At 49.1% G+C, this 17,331-nt stretch overlaps 2 protein-coding genes across 2 annotated transcripts in view; one reads left to right on the top strand and one right to left on the bottom strand.

Annotated features, from left to right (window-relative positions):
- FADS1 (fatty acid desaturase 1) overlaps positions 1–13,451 on the bottom strand; it is a 25,120-nt gene extending 11,669 nt beyond the window's left edge. Inside the window, exon 1 of the mRNA XM_041410755.1 lies at positions 13,386–13,451. Coding sequence (XP_041266689.1) covers positions 13,386–13,436 — 51 coding nt within the window. The 5' untranslated portion in view covers positions 13,437–13,451. The remainder of the gene's footprint in view (positions 1–13,385) is intronic.
- FADS2 (fatty acid desaturase 2) lies at positions 4,554–17,331 on the top strand. The gene is made up of 12 exons (XM_041410744.1): positions 4,554–5,039; positions 8,420–8,530; positions 9,515–9,712; positions 9,826–9,927; positions 10,421–10,546; positions 11,767–11,827; positions 12,159–12,235; positions 12,397–12,494; positions 13,063–13,159; positions 14,068–14,147; positions 15,188–15,313; positions 16,199–17,331. Exons 1-12 carry the CDS (start codon positions 4,833–4,835, stop codon positions 16,248–16,250), a joined length of 1,335 nt encoding a protein of 444 aa, XP_041266678.1. The 5' UTR covers positions 4,554–4,832; the 3' UTR covers positions 16,251–17,331.

Genomic DNA, 17,331 nt, shown 5'->3' with positions numbered 1-17,331 from the left:
ACCAGGCTTAGGATCCACTGCAAGCATCTGTGTAACACCAGCAGAAGAGGGAGAATCTGGAAATATTGCCTTTATTCTTGTTGTATTATTGGGAATGAGCTGGAATACTGGAATAAGTTGGCCTAAATGAGTTAGTGTTGTACCCAGAACTCTTTGTTAGGGTTGCTAACACTTCATACCCACAATAAAGTCTTGATTTTCCGTACAAACGGTGTAACTTCATGGAATATTTGCTCAGCGCTCTGCTCTAATAACTCAAGTGACTGTTAAATGCAAGAGTGACTGTTTAGATGCAAAAAAGACTGAGACTGTGAGGAGTTTGCATCTTGGCAGGAAAAGCACCCAGGAATTACTCTGTGCAAGGGAAGAGATAAAAATAAGCTTATTTTTTGTCCTTCAGAAGTCATAAATTCAGATTAGCAACTGAGGGAGTGAGGTGGTGATTGTTTGGAGTTCTACACTTTTGAAAGCAAAACCTGAGTAAGGAAAAAAAGGAAGGGATCTGACGATAACATGGGAATACCAGCAAGACTTTCACTAGAAATCACTACAAAGCAGCATCAGAACAGAGCATTTATCTCCTTATTCCTGGCCTGCTGCAGTGTCTGCTGCTCTCTGAGCGTGATTCCCTCCCCTGCTCCCCTGGCAGTTTGTGCCCTGACCCTGATAAACCCACGGGCAGCCCAAGATCCACTGCAGAATGTGGAATCCCTGCCAGCCATGGCCGCACAATGGGGATTTCTGTTCCATTGTTGGTTGTTTCCCTCAAAAAGTTCCTCAGCTCTCAGCCACCCTCCCAGGACTAGAAAAAAAAAAGTGGAGTATGTCAAGTAAAAAAAGATTGAGGAAATCTTTGGTAGCAGTTTGTTTTAAATACATGGACAGCTAGAGCATCCCCACCTAATCACTGGGTTCCCTCACCTCAGGTTCCAGGCTCCAGCCCCCTATTCCCAGCCCAGCTGTTTTCCACTATGCTTGAATTTATTATTCTACTTGTTATTTATTTTTATGTTCAGAGCTCCTCAGCCTTGTGAAAGACAGGGAAAACCTGGGGTCCTTTCTCTCCTTACATGTATTTTTCTTCGGCAGAAAGGGAAAAGGTATCAAAAAGACTATTAAAAGTATCAAAAAGTTTAAAGGTGCAGCTAAATCTGATTTTCACTCTGTTTTTCTCCCCAGATCCTCAGTTCCCGCCTTCTTCCCCTTCAGAAAGCTGCTCTGTGTCTTTCCCTTGTTCACTGCTCTTTCCTGCTGCCTCTTTTTCCCACCACATGCCTTGGAGCCATCTGGCCTTACCAAGTGATGGATCTCATACTATAAACTGGGGGAAAAGGAGGATTTTCCCTGCATCCATGAGGATTGCAGCACAGCTACAGGGCATTTCCATGTGCTAGTGCCAGTCTGCATGCTGCTGTCCAAGTCTAATCCTTTCTAAAAACCAAATTAAAAGCAACTTATCAGACCTTTCCAAAAAACCTACCAGACCTTGCCAAAAGAACTTATCAGACCTTGCCAAAAAAACTTATCAGACCTTGGCAAAAAAACTTATCAGACCTTGCCTCCTACATAAAACTCCACAATGGGATGAGACAATGAACACAGAAAATGTTGTGGTTTTGCTACTTTTTTTAAGTGCTTTCCTCAGGGAAAAGGAGCTTCTTTTACATTAAACCAATGCATGAGAGTGTAAAGATGCCTGAGCTACCAGTTTTCCCTGTTTTTTCACCATTCCAGTCTTCTCCAGTAAGAAATCCTTCACTGACTCATTAGCTGAAGAGCAGACATGCCACTTCTACGTGTGCTCCCTGCAAAAACTCTTCCACTTCTACATCCCCCTTCCCAAACTTTGCTCCCTTTCACAATCCTCACCTTTTCTGCCCACATCCCGTGACTCTTTGGTTAAACTCAGGGCTTTTATGTCCCTCACACAAGCTCTTTGTGCTGCTAAAGCTACACCGGGCAGCGACCGCAGCCTTTCACCCACTTGGCCACAGAGCAGAGCCTGTTCTCCTCTCTTTGCTGGGGCTGGTTGGTGTCCCAGGAGCCAAAGAAAACTCGGAACAAGCCCTGCCTGAAGCCTGACAGCCTGGCTGGCTGTGCTGCAGGAGGCTGAGAGCAGCAGGGATTATTTTAGAAGCATCTTTCAATGGCTTGTCATTAAGTTACGGTGCGATTTTCCATGGGAAATATCCAGGTGGGGAGTTCTGGGAGCTGATTTTGCTTCTTTGTCCATCTGCAGGTAAATTCCAAAATGGACCAACCTCCTTTTCAGCTTATTTCATAGAATCAACATAGAATCCAGGAATGATTTGGGTTGGGAGAGACCTTAAAGCTCATCCCATTCCAACCCCCTGCCATGGGCAGGGACACCTTCCACTATCCCAGGCTGCTTCGAACCCCATCCAATCTGGCCTGGGACACTTCCAGGGATGGGGCAGCCACAGCCTCTATGGGCAACCTGTGCCAGGGCCTCAGCATCCTCACAGGGGAGGATTTCTTCCTGAGTTGTACATATCTAGGCACACCTACAGGATTAAAATCCCCAAATTCAAAGAACTCGGCAAACTTTCCCCTCATCACAAGCAACAATTTTCAGATCCACCTTAATGTGGTATCTGGCTGTAATTTACTCTGATCCTTGTCACAGGGCTATTTTGAACCAAACTAAATAAAACTTGCATGTCTTAGCAAAACATTCCTGTCATTTCTGACTTTCCTCACCCCACAACACAGGCAAAGATTGTCTAACAGGCTGAAGCCATCCTGCAGCATTTACACCAGCCAGAAACAGAGGAAAGCTCTGGCATGGCTTGGCACAAAGCTAAAGAGAAGAGATTTAGATTGGAAGAAATTCTTCCCTGTGAGGGTGCTGAGGCCCTGGCACAGTTTCCCAGAGAAGCTGTGACTGCCCCATCCCTGGAAGTGTGCAAGGCCAGGTTGGACAGGGCTTGGAGCAGCCTGGGATAGTGGAAGATTTCCCTGTAGATAGCAAGGGATTGGAACTGGATGGTCTTTAAGGTCCTTTCCCACCTAAATCCTTCTGTGAATCTATGGTTAACCCTGTGGGTTCCTTCCCCTGCTTAGGCCCTGCTCTGCCACTACAGAAAGGATTAATAATCCTCCCACTTATTCATGCAAAATAATCACAGGAAAATATTCCTATCACCAGGAAAGCTGGGGATCACACCTGCCTGGCCCTGGAAAGTGGCCACAGGTCCTGTCAGAGGTAATCAAAGCCGCAGGGAAAGAGGTCTGTGTTGTTTCTGTCCTTGCCACACCACACCTTGCATAACCCAACACAGGAAATGTGTACAATCAAGTGCCCCACGGCAAGGAAAAGATGGCAAAGATGGCATTATCCCACCTGTTAATAAAAGCATGGCCTGGGGCAGGAGAAGCTCTGCCTGTGCCACAGGAAAGCTGTGAAATCTGGCAGCCACCAGCCTGGCAAAAACAGAGCAAAACAATGCAGATTTTGGGCAAAACAGCAACAGCTCCTTTCTGAGCTCAGCAGTGAATAGTGGGGTGAGAAGTCTGGGGGGAAAAAGGCAGGAAAAGGAGGAAAAAGCATGGGAAAAAAAGTATGGAAAAGAGAGAGAAAAGAAAAAAGGTAAAAAGGAGTAAAAATAGTAAAAAAAAAAAGGTTAAAAAGAGTAAAACCGGTAAAAAATAGTAAAAGGAGAGGGGAAGGAGGAGAAAAGGGTGGGAAGAGGGGAAGCAGGAGGAGGGGTGACAGGAAAAAAGAGGGAAAAGGAGTGGAAGGGGAAAAGGCAGGAAGGGGAGAAGGAGGGAAGAGAAGGGAGGAAAAAGGGGGCAAGAGGGAAGAAAAGGGGAAAGAGATGATGAAAGGGGAAAGAGGGAAGAAGGGGAAACGGGAGAAGGGGGAAAGGTAGGAAACGTGGGAAAGAGGAGGAGGAAAAGGGGATAAAGGGAGGAAAAAGAGGGGAAAGGAGGGAAGTGGGAAGGTGGGGAAGGGGAGAGGGAGAAAACGGAGGAAGGAGGAAAGGGCAGAAAAGGAAATGAAGAAAAAAAAAGAAAACAGGGAAAAGGAAAGGGGGGGGGGAAAGAAGGGGAAGGGCAAGAAAAATAACGCGGGAAAACGAAAAAAAAAGGAAAAAAAAAAAAAACCACGGCAGGGGCAGCTCTTTCCATCAAGAGCCAAAAAATCTCGAGGACACGAAGCTCGGAGCGGGAGGAGGAGGAGGAGGAGGAGGAGGCGAGGGGCTCCCGTCCCCCGGCGGTCCCGGCCCGCAGCCGCTTCGAAAGATCGGGACGGGCCAATGGGCGGGAGCGGGAGGGCGGCGGGACAGCCGGGATTGGCGCTGGGGCTCGGCTGATCCCGCCGGGAGAGCCCCGGCACCGGGCGGAGCGGAGCGGGGGGGATGCCGGGGAGAGGGGGCGGCACGGCGGGCGGGGGGGGGAGGGGGGGATGCCGGCGGGGAGGAGGATGCCTGGGAGAAAGGATGATGCCGGCAGAGGGAGGGGATGCCGAGGGAGGAGAATGGCCGGGGGGGATGCCCGAGAGGGGGGTGCGAGGGGGCGTGTGGGTGGAAGGGGCCGAGCTTCCCTCAAAACACAGGGCTATGTGCGAGGATAAAGTGCATCAGTGCGGGGACAGCCAGCCTAGGGGGCACTTCCGAGCAGGCGGAGAGAGGCGAGAAACAAAGAGAAGGGAGGACATGAGCGAAGGCGAAGGGAGGGAGCAGGGGATCAGCTGAGTTCAATCCCGCCAGGAAAGCTCTTCCCTCCGGCACATCCCCGAGAGGGACAGGGACAGGTTCTCCCCCCTCCCGTCCCCCTTTGGTCAAGAAGACAAAGAATCGAGCGGCCCCATGGGGAAAGGGGGTGAGCAAGGGGGGGACTCGGGGGAGCCGGCGGCGCAGATCCGCTTCTACACCTGGGAGGAGATCCAGAAGCACAACCTGAGGACGGACAAGTGGCTGGTGATAGAGCGAAAGGTTTACAATGTCACCAAGTGGGCAAAAAGGCACCCGGGGGGCCAGCGAGTCATCAGCCACTGCGCCGGAGAAGATGCCACGGTAAGGACCGACCCCCGCGGCTCTCCCGGCTCCAGCAGCATCCTCTGACAGCTCCTTCCCTCCCCGAGGGGAGCCAGCTGCCCGCTGCCCCCTGTCCCCACCTCCCCAACACCTGCTGGACACCCGGCTCAGCCCTTTCGCCGCTCCCGGCTTCGGCTCCAGCGGATGCAGGTCCCCCCCGATGGGCTGGTAGGGATGGCTCTGCTTAAATCCTGCTGGTTTGCCTTTGTCTCCTGCTTGCGCCGTGCCTCGAGCTCTGAATTCAGGGGCAAAGTGTCCCAAATCTCCCCTTTTCCATGCCTGTGACATGCAGAGTCACGCAGCCAAGCACAGGGAGGGTTAAACAGAGGCCAGGCTGTGCCTCAAAGTTGCTTCTGTGAGGAGCCTTTAAAACAAGGAGCTTTTTAGCATTTTTTTTTTTCCCCAGGAGAAAATTCTCTGGAGAATTTGGTTACAGGTTGCTACAGAAAAGGAAAAGAAAAAAAAAAAAAAAAAAAAAAAAGCAGCAAACCATTTGCTGCTGCTCCAGCCGCTCCTTCGCTGGGTTCAGCCACCTCTCAGGTTTCAGTCAACGATAAGAAACCAAACAACAACAAAAAAAACCCCAGCCTTGAAACAGGAACAAATTAGAAATAAATTGTTTGTTGTCTGGAGTTCCCCTCAAAACCACCTTCCTCAGAAGCGCATCCAGAGAGCATGTTCTCCCTTCAGGGCATGCTAATGAAATCCAAGCAGCCTCAGAGCTCTTCCTAAAACGTGCAGAGACCAAACAGGAACAGGAACTGCTGCTCTCCCACGGCTCCCGACACCTTGGCAAGGAGCAGGCTCCATGTGCGACAAAATTTTTTGGCAGAGCCTTCCCTTTTCATCAGGCCCCATTTCCCTGCATTCTGTGGTTATTTTCCATTCTTTTCCTTGAAGCACTGAGCTGTGTTTTGGCCCTTCTGTCCCTTTGCAGTAAATCCTCTGAATGAATAGCTTTCTCCCTCGGAAACATGGGCCAGGTTTTGCTTTCAAGTGCTTTCAACAGAGCTGCTGAAACAGGAGGAGTTTGACTTCTATCCCCAAGAATTTAACTCCAGTATCTCCATTAGCAACAAAAAAAAGCATCTGTTACTGCAGAATCCTTGAAAGGGAGGCTGAAACACAGGTTGGTGGTTCCAGGATTGCTGGCTCTCCTCCCACCTCCCCAGGCTACATTGCAACCCACACTTCATCAAGGCATGGCCTTAAAAATGCTCTGAAATTGTTAAATCACCGCTCCAAGCACTAAACCATCAGTTTTGCAGCTTCCCTGTGGTGAACAACCATTTACAGCCAGAAAACCCTCTCTCATTCAGAGGGAGAGCCCTCTGTGGGTTTAGATTGGATTTTAGGAGGAAATCCTTCCTTGTGAGGGTGCTGAGGCCCTGGCACAGGTTGTCCAAAGAAGCTGTGACTGCCTCATCTCTGGAAGTGTCCAAGCCAAGCTGGATGGGGTTTGGAGTAAACCTGGTCTATGGAAGGTGTCCTTGCCCATGGCAGGGGAGTGGAATGGGATGATTTTTGAAGTCCCTTTCAAGCCAAACCATTCCATGGGTCTCTGATTTCTTTAAACACAACACAACATCTGGGCCAGCCTGCTCTGGTGTCACCCCATGCACAGAACACAAGGGCAGGGACACTTTGCAGTGTCTCTGTCCCAGAAGTGTTCAGGGATGTAAAAGAAAATCCTTGTGCTGACTGCTCTAAGCACTCCCAGTGCTCAAGTACAGCTCATATCTCAACTATACAAAGCTTTTTTTTTTTTTTTTTTCCCACCAAAAGCAGCTGGAATAATTCCCATATCCCATAAAACACTCAGGCTTATTTGGTCAGTAGATCACAAAGTTGGGAGGTCAAGTGCCAATACCACACAGCATTTCCCAGGGATTATCTTTTCCCTTAAGCTTTTTATCTCCTGCAGTACAGAACTGAGAACAATTCCAAAATTCAGGCGCTGTCTTATATTTGGGACCTATTAGTACAGGAGCTTCATGAGATAAACATAAAAATCCAATCCTTCCATCATTTGAAGGATCTCCAGGCAGTAAGCACCCAATCAGACCTCCAAAGACTTTTTTATTCCCAGCAGTTAAAATAATCCTGAATCAATATATTTTATTGCTTCTTATGTGTCACCCTCTCTCTTTTCTTCCCCTTTTTTTGTTTTCACCCAAAACTGCAGTAGGCACAGTCAGCTATTCACTTCCCCCCTCATTCTGCTTTTCCTTCCTCTTTCACATCTTCTGCAAATTGTTCCAGAGAGGGAAACAAGGAACCAGAGTCAGCCTTTCAGTGACCCACTTCTGGGTCCAAGTTTTCATTGATTTTGGTGGACTTTGGGCCTGAGGTTGTTGCCTGGCATTTCTGGCCTCCATATGGAGGACAGCTCCCAGAAGGGTCAGCTGGACACAGGGACCCAGTCTGCCCTCTGTCTTTAGAGCCAGGAGGGAAATATTAGTTGGTCCCTACAATTGTTAGGCAATGGGACAAAGGTAGAAAGGCTGGAGCACAGTTCCCCTGACTCCTGTTTTTAATGAGTTTTGTTTTCCATACTCTCTTAGCACTTCATGGAACCAATCTTTCCTGCTCTCCCAGGTGAATTCCAAGAGCTGACTCCAGTTCTGTGCAATGAGGAAAGAGCAAGGACAGAGTGAGGGTTTCTGATCTGGGTCAGCTTTCTGTCCCTGCTGCTGTCCTTGGGGTTAAAATTCCAGCTGTGCCATGTGAAAGGATCTGGCCAAGATCTCACTACGAGCATCAGGCACCTGTGGGATACAGGTAGACAGAAATATGTGGAAAGGGGAAGGAATAGAGCAAAAGAGCCAGATACACTCGTGAATGCCAGGATCAAAATGACTCCACAAACAAGGCATTATTCTTCTGAAATGTCACCACGTTTTCCTCAGCTTTTTTACAGCTGGGATCTCCAGGCCTGGCCAAAACACCCAGGAATATTCTTTGTGCTTGCAGTCACATCCAGTTTCAGTCACCAGTCAGCCCCTCTCCTGACTTGCCTCCAGGAGCAGACTTTCCAAGGGTATTTATATCCTAGGAGGGATTTGCACAAATTCCCCTCTGCCTACCTTCTAAGGGAATTAGCAGGATTTAAGTATTTAGTTGCTTAGAAAGAATTTCTGGAGGTGCCTTTCACCATATGGCTGGATGCCATCACCATTCCTAGGCCAGCAAATTCATCAGTGGAATTAATGTCCCAAAAAGTGATCCCAGAGCTGGAGGTCACCTGGCCGCCTTTTCCACAGGTTCCACAGCTGCTGGGGGTGGGTGGGAATGACACAGTGAATAGGAAGCACATCTTACTCCTGGATCTCACACAGTTCCTCCTGTTTCCACTCCAGGATGCATTCCAGGCCTTCCACATCAATCCCACCTTGGTGCAGAAGTTTCTCAAGCCGCTGCTTATTGGAGAACTCGCTCCAGGGGAGCCCAGCCAGGACCGAGACAAAAATGTGAGTATTTATTCCTCAACTGGGGTTCAGGCTGGCTATTCCCACCATTTTTTCCCCTCTTGGGATGCTCTCCAGAGAGGGAGAGAAGTTCTCAGTGACTGAACTGAGAATGTGGAGTATTTTCATCCCATCATAGATTCAAATATGTGTGGAAAGGGGGTGACACTTTTGCCTGTACAAATCTTCTCTTTCCCACAGAGCCACCAACAGCCAATTTCTGGCAGCCCATTCCAGGCACCCAGGCTGAACTGAGCCCATCCTGAAGGGAAATGGGAACTGAGACGTGGAATGGGAAATGTGCACCAGCCCTGGTGACTGTGGTCCCTTCTGCTGCTCCTTTGCTGGTGACCAAGCTCCAAAACACAAGTCCCCAGATGTCCCATTTTGGTGGCCTTGCACAGGAGCAGCAGCCACTGCCCATCCTCAGGGCAGCTCTGTATCCCTGCTCATCCATTATTCAGGCCCAGAGCCTGGCACAACTGGCTCCAGCCAGGAAACTCAATCCTGCCCCATTGTTTGTGGCTGGCCATGATTGTGATATATCTGTGTCATTCACAATAGAGGGGACAACGCTGGCCCCCAGTGACCCAGGAATGCCCCTCATGGATGGCTGCACAGGAGCTGGCCCACGGGCTGCATGGATGACGGGTGATAGTGGGTGCTCATTATCAGAGCTCTGGAATTAGGCACAATAGCACTGAATTCTCTCTTGCTCCAGCTTCTCCTTAATGCGTAGGAAGCTCATCCAGACAAGAGCTATCAGGTGATGTGACACTCAACAGAGCTTGGATTACTCTCCTGGTTCCAAGTCCAAAAGGTCAGGATGTGGGCTCAGACCAGCCAGGATGCTTATTCATAGGAATACAGGGCAAAAAGCTGGAATATAGAGCCAGAGTCCTTGGCATGGAGCTCATCCTTCCTGCATCCATCCCACAACTCAGGCTCACTTCCAAGCCTCACCCTCTCTCACCTGTCCCATTGCAGTCCCAGCTGGTGGAAGATTTCCGGACCCTGCGGAAGACAGCGGAGGACATGAACCTGTTCCGAGCCAGCCCCTTGTTCTTCTCCTTTTACCTGGGCCACATCATTGTCATGGAAATTTTGGCTTGGCTCATGATTTCCTACTTCGGGACCGGCTGGATCACAACCCTCATCCTTGCCTGCATCCTTACAACTTCCCAGGTGACAAAGAGAGATCTTCCTGGCACTGCCAATGCGCCCTTCATCTCCATTTCTTTCCTGCTTAGCTCTGATTCCCAACAGCTTCCTAACTATTTGGTTTCCCCTCACCCCAGGCCCAGGCAGGGTGGCTGCAACATGATTTTGGACACCTCTCTGTCTTCAAGAAGTCTTCCTGGAACCACATCGTCCACAAGTTTGTCATTGGGCACTTGAAGGTAAAGGGAATTATGGAGCCAGGGAATTCTGGGAATGCATCACTTTGGCTGTGGCAGAGTAGGAAAGGGAGGCTCTCAACCTTCCCAGAGTGAGCAGAGGCACAAAAAAAGTTGGTGACCATTGCCCACGGAGCAACCTGGGCCAGTGGAAGATGTCCCTGTTCATGGCATGGGGTTGGGACTGGATGAGCTTTAAAGTCCCTCCTAACTCAAAGCATTTCAGGATTTTCTGGGAAGACACAGTGACCTTGTAACTCGCTCAGTTTGTTTATTCTGTGTTCTTTCAATATGGATGATCCTTAGGGATCCCTCTGCAAGCAGCAGTCTCATAGCAACCAACAACTCCACCACTTCCTGCTTGCTGCTCTTTCCAAAGCAAATCCCACCTCGGCCACAATTCGACTCGCACTGCTTTAGTTCCTATAAATGATTGGGTAACCCCGCCTTGGGAGCAGCTCTCTGTGGATGAAAACTCCTTGTTCTCCTTGCCCAGGGTGCCTCTGCAAACTGGTGGAACCACCGCCACTTCCAGCACCACGCCAAGCCCAACATCTTCCAGAAGGATCCAGATGTGAACATGCTGCATATTTTTGTCCTGGGAGACACACAGCCCGTTGAGGTAAGGAAAAATGGGGAAAACATGGAAAACTACTGTCCGAGAGGGCCCTGGAGAGTGGTTGTGCAAATCCAGGAGTTGGCTCCTACTATTAGACATGACTTACACAGGCAGGACTTCCAGGAATGCTACAAAGGAAATGCTTAATCCAGGGATTTCGTCTGGCTACGTGGTCTGACAGGAGTTTGGAGCCAACCCTTGGGCTGAGGAGCAGCATTGACTACTAATTCCCAATCCATTTCCTGTGCTGACCACAGGAGAAAGTGTCTTGGGTTACCTCAGGGAAAATAATGCAGATGGGGTTGGAGAGAAAGCAAAAAGCCACTAAAGGCCACTTCATGCTGCTGGCTTGAAGTAGCAACATGAGGGGGGAATATGGTGTTCCTCAGTATTCCAGCAGGAGCATTTAAAAACTGACCTTCCATTTCCATAGCAAATATCTTCCAGCATCAAGTGATTTTAATTTTAGTTCAATCCACCCCTCCAGGGCAAAAATATTTACTGCCTGTTTATAAAAACCTACCAAAGCACTTAAATCATGGTGTTTTTCACAGTGGAACAAGGATTTCTAGTTTTAAAAACAAAACTCCAAGAAAATGGACAAGAAGCAAAGACAACACAGGGAAATAGAACACTAAAAATGGTTTCTCAGCCAGATTTTGCATTATTGAGAAAGCAGACCATGGTTCTATTACTTAAAGGAAAACCTAAACATTTGTGATAACAAAGAAAAACTGGATTTCCACTTCAAAATATCTGATATTAGGCCAGAATCAGTCTATCCCAATATTCTCACATTGGTATAAAAATCCTTTTCCAAATGATGCCAAGCACACAGCCTTGCAGAGCTCAGCCCAGAGGGAATAATGTGCCTGATTTATTGGTGTTACAAGCCTTCCTTTCCAAAAAATCAGACTTTATGCCTATCACATTCATATTAGTAAAAATGGAGGTGCTAGCAGCTCTTCTCAGAGACACGAGGATGGAAGAAGGTGAAGTGCATCAAAATTCCATCAAGTAAATAGAAACTATCTTTAAAAATTGAGTTTACGCCTAACACAATGACAAAGTTAGGACATTTAATCACTCCAAATCTCTTCTTACCCACTCATGGGAATTCAGTCAAAACTCCCCGGTCAATAAATTAAGAAATATTGCAGAGAATCTGCTTTTACCTGGGAATGTCCCAATCCCAGGCTGAGCTGTCTCTTTGTGTCCTGCAGTATGGCAAGAAGAAGTTGAAGTACCTGCCTTACAACCACCAGCACGAGTACTTCTTCCTCAGTGAGTATCCACCCTCCTCTCTTCCCTTTTCCTGGAACACCACTTGTCCTTTCCAGCCCTCATTGTGTGAGCAGAGCAACTCCTCAAATCCCAACTCATCCCACCCTTCCTCAGGACCCTGTGCAGGTCCCAAAATCAGCTCAGGGATATCCAAGCACCTGAAACACTGCCCTGTGGAGCAAGGGAATGTAAACCAGCTGAGGCTGGGAATAACCTCCATGTGAGAGGCTCCATGGAAAAACTGCACGTTCCCAGTTCCATGGAAGCAGTCCCTCATGTCACACACCTTCCCACCCCTCTGATGGCCAAACCATTTCCCTTTGCCTTGCAGTCTTCCCACCTCTGCTCATCCCTGTGTATTTCCAAATCCAAATCATCTCGACCATGATCAAGCGCAGGTTCTGGGCGGTGAGTGAAACATTCCCTCCATCCTTACGGGGTCTGGGAAACTGGAGCAGAGAGGGAGGCCAGGGGGCAGGCAGGAATTACCCAGTGTTCTAAACATCACCAGCAAGGACACGTTATCCAAGATGGGCAAAGTGATGCCTGGTGTTTTCTCTGTCCCCCAGGACCTGGCCTGGGCCATCAGCTACTACCTGCGCTACTTCATCACCTACATCCCGTTCTACGGCGTCCTGGGATCCCTGTGTCTCCTCACGTTTGTCAGGTAGGGGATCCAGGGCATCCCTGCTGCTCTCCCATCCCTCCAGTGCTGTTTGAGCCCGGCCTCAGCTCTGCTGTGTCCCACTGCATCACTTCCCTGTCAGCATCTCTGAGTTCCAGCTCCTCTGGCACTCTCCCTGCACCTTCCCCTGTCCCGTGATGGTCCTGCCAGGATTCCCCTGCCTTTCCACATTCCCTGCTCTCACACACTGCTGATCCCACTTTGGTCATGGCTGGACCCTCCCAGAGTGCCTCATCCCACCCTCTGCCCAGCAGACTGTGGAGGTAATTCTGTGCATGCACCAAGTCGGAAATCAAGCTGGAAAACGTATCACAACCAGCCCATTATTCTCAAAATATTTGAAGAAACTCGAAATGCAAGAAAAAAAACAAGTGAAATTGCAAAATTGGATCATCTGCTTTTGCAGAAAACAAGCCTGGAACAAAGATGATTCCAGGCAATCCCTTGTCAACATCCATCCAAGTCTCTGCTGCTCCCTGCAAACCCCACTTTAATTATCTGCTGTCCCCACATCTGGTAAAAATTCTCATGATTTTTCCTGGTTTTGCAGGTTTCTGGAGAGTCACTGGTTTGTGTGGGTCACCCAGATGAATCACATTCCAATGGAAATTGATTCTGAGAAGCACAGAGACTGGCTGAGCTCCCAGGTAACTGGGAGGGGACAAAACCACCCCTGACTCACCCCAAAATGGGATTTTCTCAAAGAATGTTAGAGTTACCACCACCCCCAGTGCTACCACCACCCCTTACTAGAACAGAGTATATTCCTGTCCATGACTTCTCCCATAAAGATGTTCTTCCCAGAGCCAGCAGTGCTGGGGAAAGACATGGAATTCCAAAGTTCTGCAATTCCTTTGACAATCAAAAGGTTACCTGCTCCTGGGGTGAGTGAAGCTGGATGTGACTGCAAATCCAAAAAAACATTCCTGCATGTTTTGGCCAGGCCTGTAGATCCCAGCAATAAAACAGCTGAGGAAAAAATGTTGACTCTTCATTTTGGAGCCTGCCTTTGTCCTTTTGGTCTGGAACACAAGGACTGAGTTCTCCCTTTCCTCTTCTTTATTCTAGAACCATATTCTTGATATTTTGGCAGTTCTATCTCCCTGCAAATCCAAGTAAAATGTGTGAGAGAGGAACCCTATCAAAAATTTGGTTGAATTTTAAGAATATTAAGAAAAAATATCAAATTTTATGATCATTAATGGCAAGAACACCTAAGAAATATTCTCAGAATATCACACTTAAGGCAAACTGAGCAATAACTACACGAGAATGGAGAAGCTTTGTGTCCATGTTCCTCCTGTTTTCCACCTTGGTATTGCTGTCAACCCTCTGATCTCCAGTGGGAGAGGCTGACATTTAGGAATCTGGGCTTGGCTACATCACCACCAGTGAGAGTTTGATTACCTGAGGCCCTGAGGAAGGGTTAAAACTCCCCTTGCTGCACCCAGCCACGGCAGGCTCTGCACTCCCAGAGCTCAGGGAAGAGGAATTCCACCCTGATTTTGGGATGAGCCATCCCTAACCCTCACAGCTCTCTCTCTCTCCCTGGCAGATGGCAGCAACCTGTAACATTGAGCAGTCCTTTTTCAACGACTGGTTCACCGGGCACCTGAACTTCCAGATCGAGCACCAGTGAGTACAGAGCCAGGACAGCGAGGGCACTGCCGGCTTGTCACAGCCCAAGGGAGGGAATTGTGAGCTGGGGAAGGATTGTGTGCCCAGGAAACACAGTCCCAGACACACAGGCATGGAAGATGTGGCTGCCCCATCCCTGGAAGTGCTCAAGCCCAGGCTGGATGAGGCTTGGAGCAACCTGCATTAGTGGAAGGTGACCCTGCCCATGGTGGGGCAGGAACTGAATGAGCTTTAAGATCCTTTCCCACCCAAACCATTCCAAGATAGTGTGCTTCTCTTACAGCCATGACACTTTTCTCTCTTGCTTCAAAGCTTTCACTCTCACAGCCTTAATTTAGGGTTTAATTAGCAGTTGTTGTTATGCATCTACCAGTTGCAAAGGCTGTGGGCTGAAATCCCAAGCATCCACCTCAGAAAACTCCCTTCCTCTAAAGCATCCTAGTGTTTTATAGAGTGTGGGACTGTGTAGGATGCTGGGTACCAGATTCCAGAAAAAATATGGAAAATGGCCATATGGACAGTCTGTTGCCAATGGCAACAGCAAATGTAAAAGAAATGGCTTTTAGGGTGAGGCTGGCTGGTTTGGGAGCCAGCTTAGGAAATCTCCATGGAAGCGCATAGGGCAAGGTGCCCCCAAAATCCTTCTTTACCTGCTTCCAGAAGTGGAAAAGCAGGTCACTGGGAATTCAGCTCAGCAAGAAACAATTATTCCCAGAGGAATGGTCAGCCATCTCTGAGACTGTTCCTTCACTCCTACTGCCCTCTCATTGCAGTCGTGTCCCTTCTTGCACAAACTGGCTTTCAGTGTGTCCTGAGCATGGCTTTGCTTTGAGGCAGGACAGGAAAATCAGTTTTCAGCACCTCATTGAGACAGAGGAGTGTAAAGCAGGGGTGCCTCTGTGCCTCCCTTCCTTTGTTTGTGCAGTTTGAGGAGGAGGCACCATCGATGAGCCCCTGAGGATGCGAACCCTAATGCCCATCCCTTGTCGCTTGTCTCGAGAGTTTTCTCAGCTTTGTTTTCTCTCTCTCCTCTCCAGCCTGTTTCCAACAATGCCACGGCACAACTTCTGGAAAGTGAAGCCTTTGGTGAAGTCATTATGTGCCAAGTATGGAGTCCACTACGAGGAGAAGCCTCTCGGGAAAGCGTTCGTAGACATCGTTGGGTAAGGCCCTCCTGAGCCCACCTGCAGCTCATTTTTTCCAGGGAGACCTGATATTTTCTAGCACAGAGGATCCAGGACATGGCAGACCCTTCAGAAATTTGTGTTGTTGCTGTCAAAGCAACAAACACTTGACCTTTAGACAGGCACAAACCTGATGGTGGCATTTGGGGACACGGTGGCTCAGCAGTGCTGGGGTCGATCTTAGAGGGCTTTTCCAACCCTAATGATTGTGATTTTTATACCACCCTGTTCTGACAGCTGGTGGCTCCTGCTGTTGGGAGTTGCCAGCAGATCTCCTGCTGTAAAGTGAGATGAATCAAAGGGAAACGAGTCAGGTTACAGCCCCTGCTGCGTCCCCTGAGAGCTCTGCCAGCAGCAACAGGCAATTCCCTACAGGCAGAGCTGGAGAGGATCTAGCAGTCCTTGTCAGTAGCCTCGGTGTTAATGTTGCTGTCTCAGTTCCTCCAAGGGGAATAATTCATGGCAGGGAACATGAGAAAGCTCTGCAGTCCAGGCACCTCCTGCACAAAGCACTCTGAGCACGGGCAGATTGAAGTGGGGTGACCACAGTGGGCAGGAGAGCTGGTTCCAAACCTGCTTTTGTCCCCAAATCCTGTTAGGACAGGCCACACAGCACCAAGGCACAGCGGAGTGAAGCCTGGAGGCTCCCAGGAGAACTTACAGCCCCTTACAGTCCTTAAAAGGGCTTCAAAGGAGCTGGAGAGGGACTTTGGACACAGGTCTGGAGTGACAGACCAGGGGGAATGGCTTCACACTGACAGAGAGTGGGTTCTAGGAGTGTGATCCTAAATTCAGTAACAGCCTTCACTGCAGGAAAAACATGACAGAAGCAAGATTCCCAAACTTCTCCTTTTCTTCCTACAGGTCCCTAAAGAAATCTGGAGATCTCTGGCTGGATGCTTATCTCCATAAGTGATCATGAATCTTTCTGGGGAGGTGTGAGTGACCGGGAGGGATGGGGTGACATGGGGGGGGAATCACACTTGTGTCTTTTACTCTCAGATCTCAGTCTAAATCCAGGGTTGGAGGGGAGTTTCCTGCCTTGCCAGCTGCTTCTGGTGCAGGCCCTGTTCAATCCAGACAGATTTAAAATGTGCTCCAGAGGGTGGAAAGCAAGGCCAGCAGTGCAAATGTTTAAAAAAGGGGCATTCATATCTGACCTTGACCTACTTTTCACAAGATTCGTTCTCATTCTGCCTAAACCACACAAACCCTGATTCACACCTAAGGGATTTTAGGCCTCAGTGAGTGTTTGCAATCCAAGGACACCCCAGTCAGCTCATGCCTCTTTCCTATGTTTGTGTGGAAGAGGAATCACATCCCACAGGACTGGCAGCTGCTGGACTGTGCTTCCAGCCCTGTCCAGAGCCCAGCTCCCTCCTTTCCCTGCCTCCTCCCCTTCTCTAACCATAGCATCCTTTAGTGCAAGCTGTGACCCTGGCCCTGCACAGCTAACCCCTAACCACAGCAGGGTTAACTTAGCCGTGTTTTTAGGATCAGCCCCTCTTCCCAGGGGTCTGTAGAAGATGGGTTTGAACAGCAAAATGCCTCCTTTAGGAGAGGGTCTGTTTTCTCTTAATGAGGAGAAGGTCTGGCACAGCGAATGGGACCGTCAGTAAATCACGCAAAATCAAAACAATCACACAAGCAAGACGTGCTAATTGCTCCTCAGTGCTCCAGGGGAACCACAAATATCCTTTTCACCATCCTGCCCTGCAGAAACCCAGAGTTCTGCCTGTCTGCACATGCCTGGCAGCACCGAGCTTCTTCCAGCCTGCCCGAGGCCAGGAGCCATAGCACTGTTCGCCCTTCCCTTGGGAGGAAGGGCAGGAGAAAAGGAGTTCTCCCTGCAAAAGGAGGACCTGCTCAAATCCCAGCTGGAATCAGCCCTGCTCAGGCTGTGCTGCTATGTGAGACCTTTGGAGAACCCTCTTACAAGCTGTCTAAAACTCCATTTTCTGCCCAGCACCCAATTACCAAAATTCACTAATGGCTTA

Source organism: Onychostruthus taczanowskii, unplaced genomic scaffold (assembly GCF_017590055.1).
Source record: "Onychostruthus taczanowskii isolate IOZ18803 unplaced genomic scaffold, ASM1759005v1 scaffold101, whole genome shotgun sequence".
Lineage (NCBI taxonomy): Eukaryota > Metazoa > Chordata > Aves > Passeriformes > Passeridae > Onychostruthus > Onychostruthus taczanowskii.
Note: the sequence above shows the minus strand (reverse complement) of the source record. Positions and strands in the feature narration are given on the sequence as shown.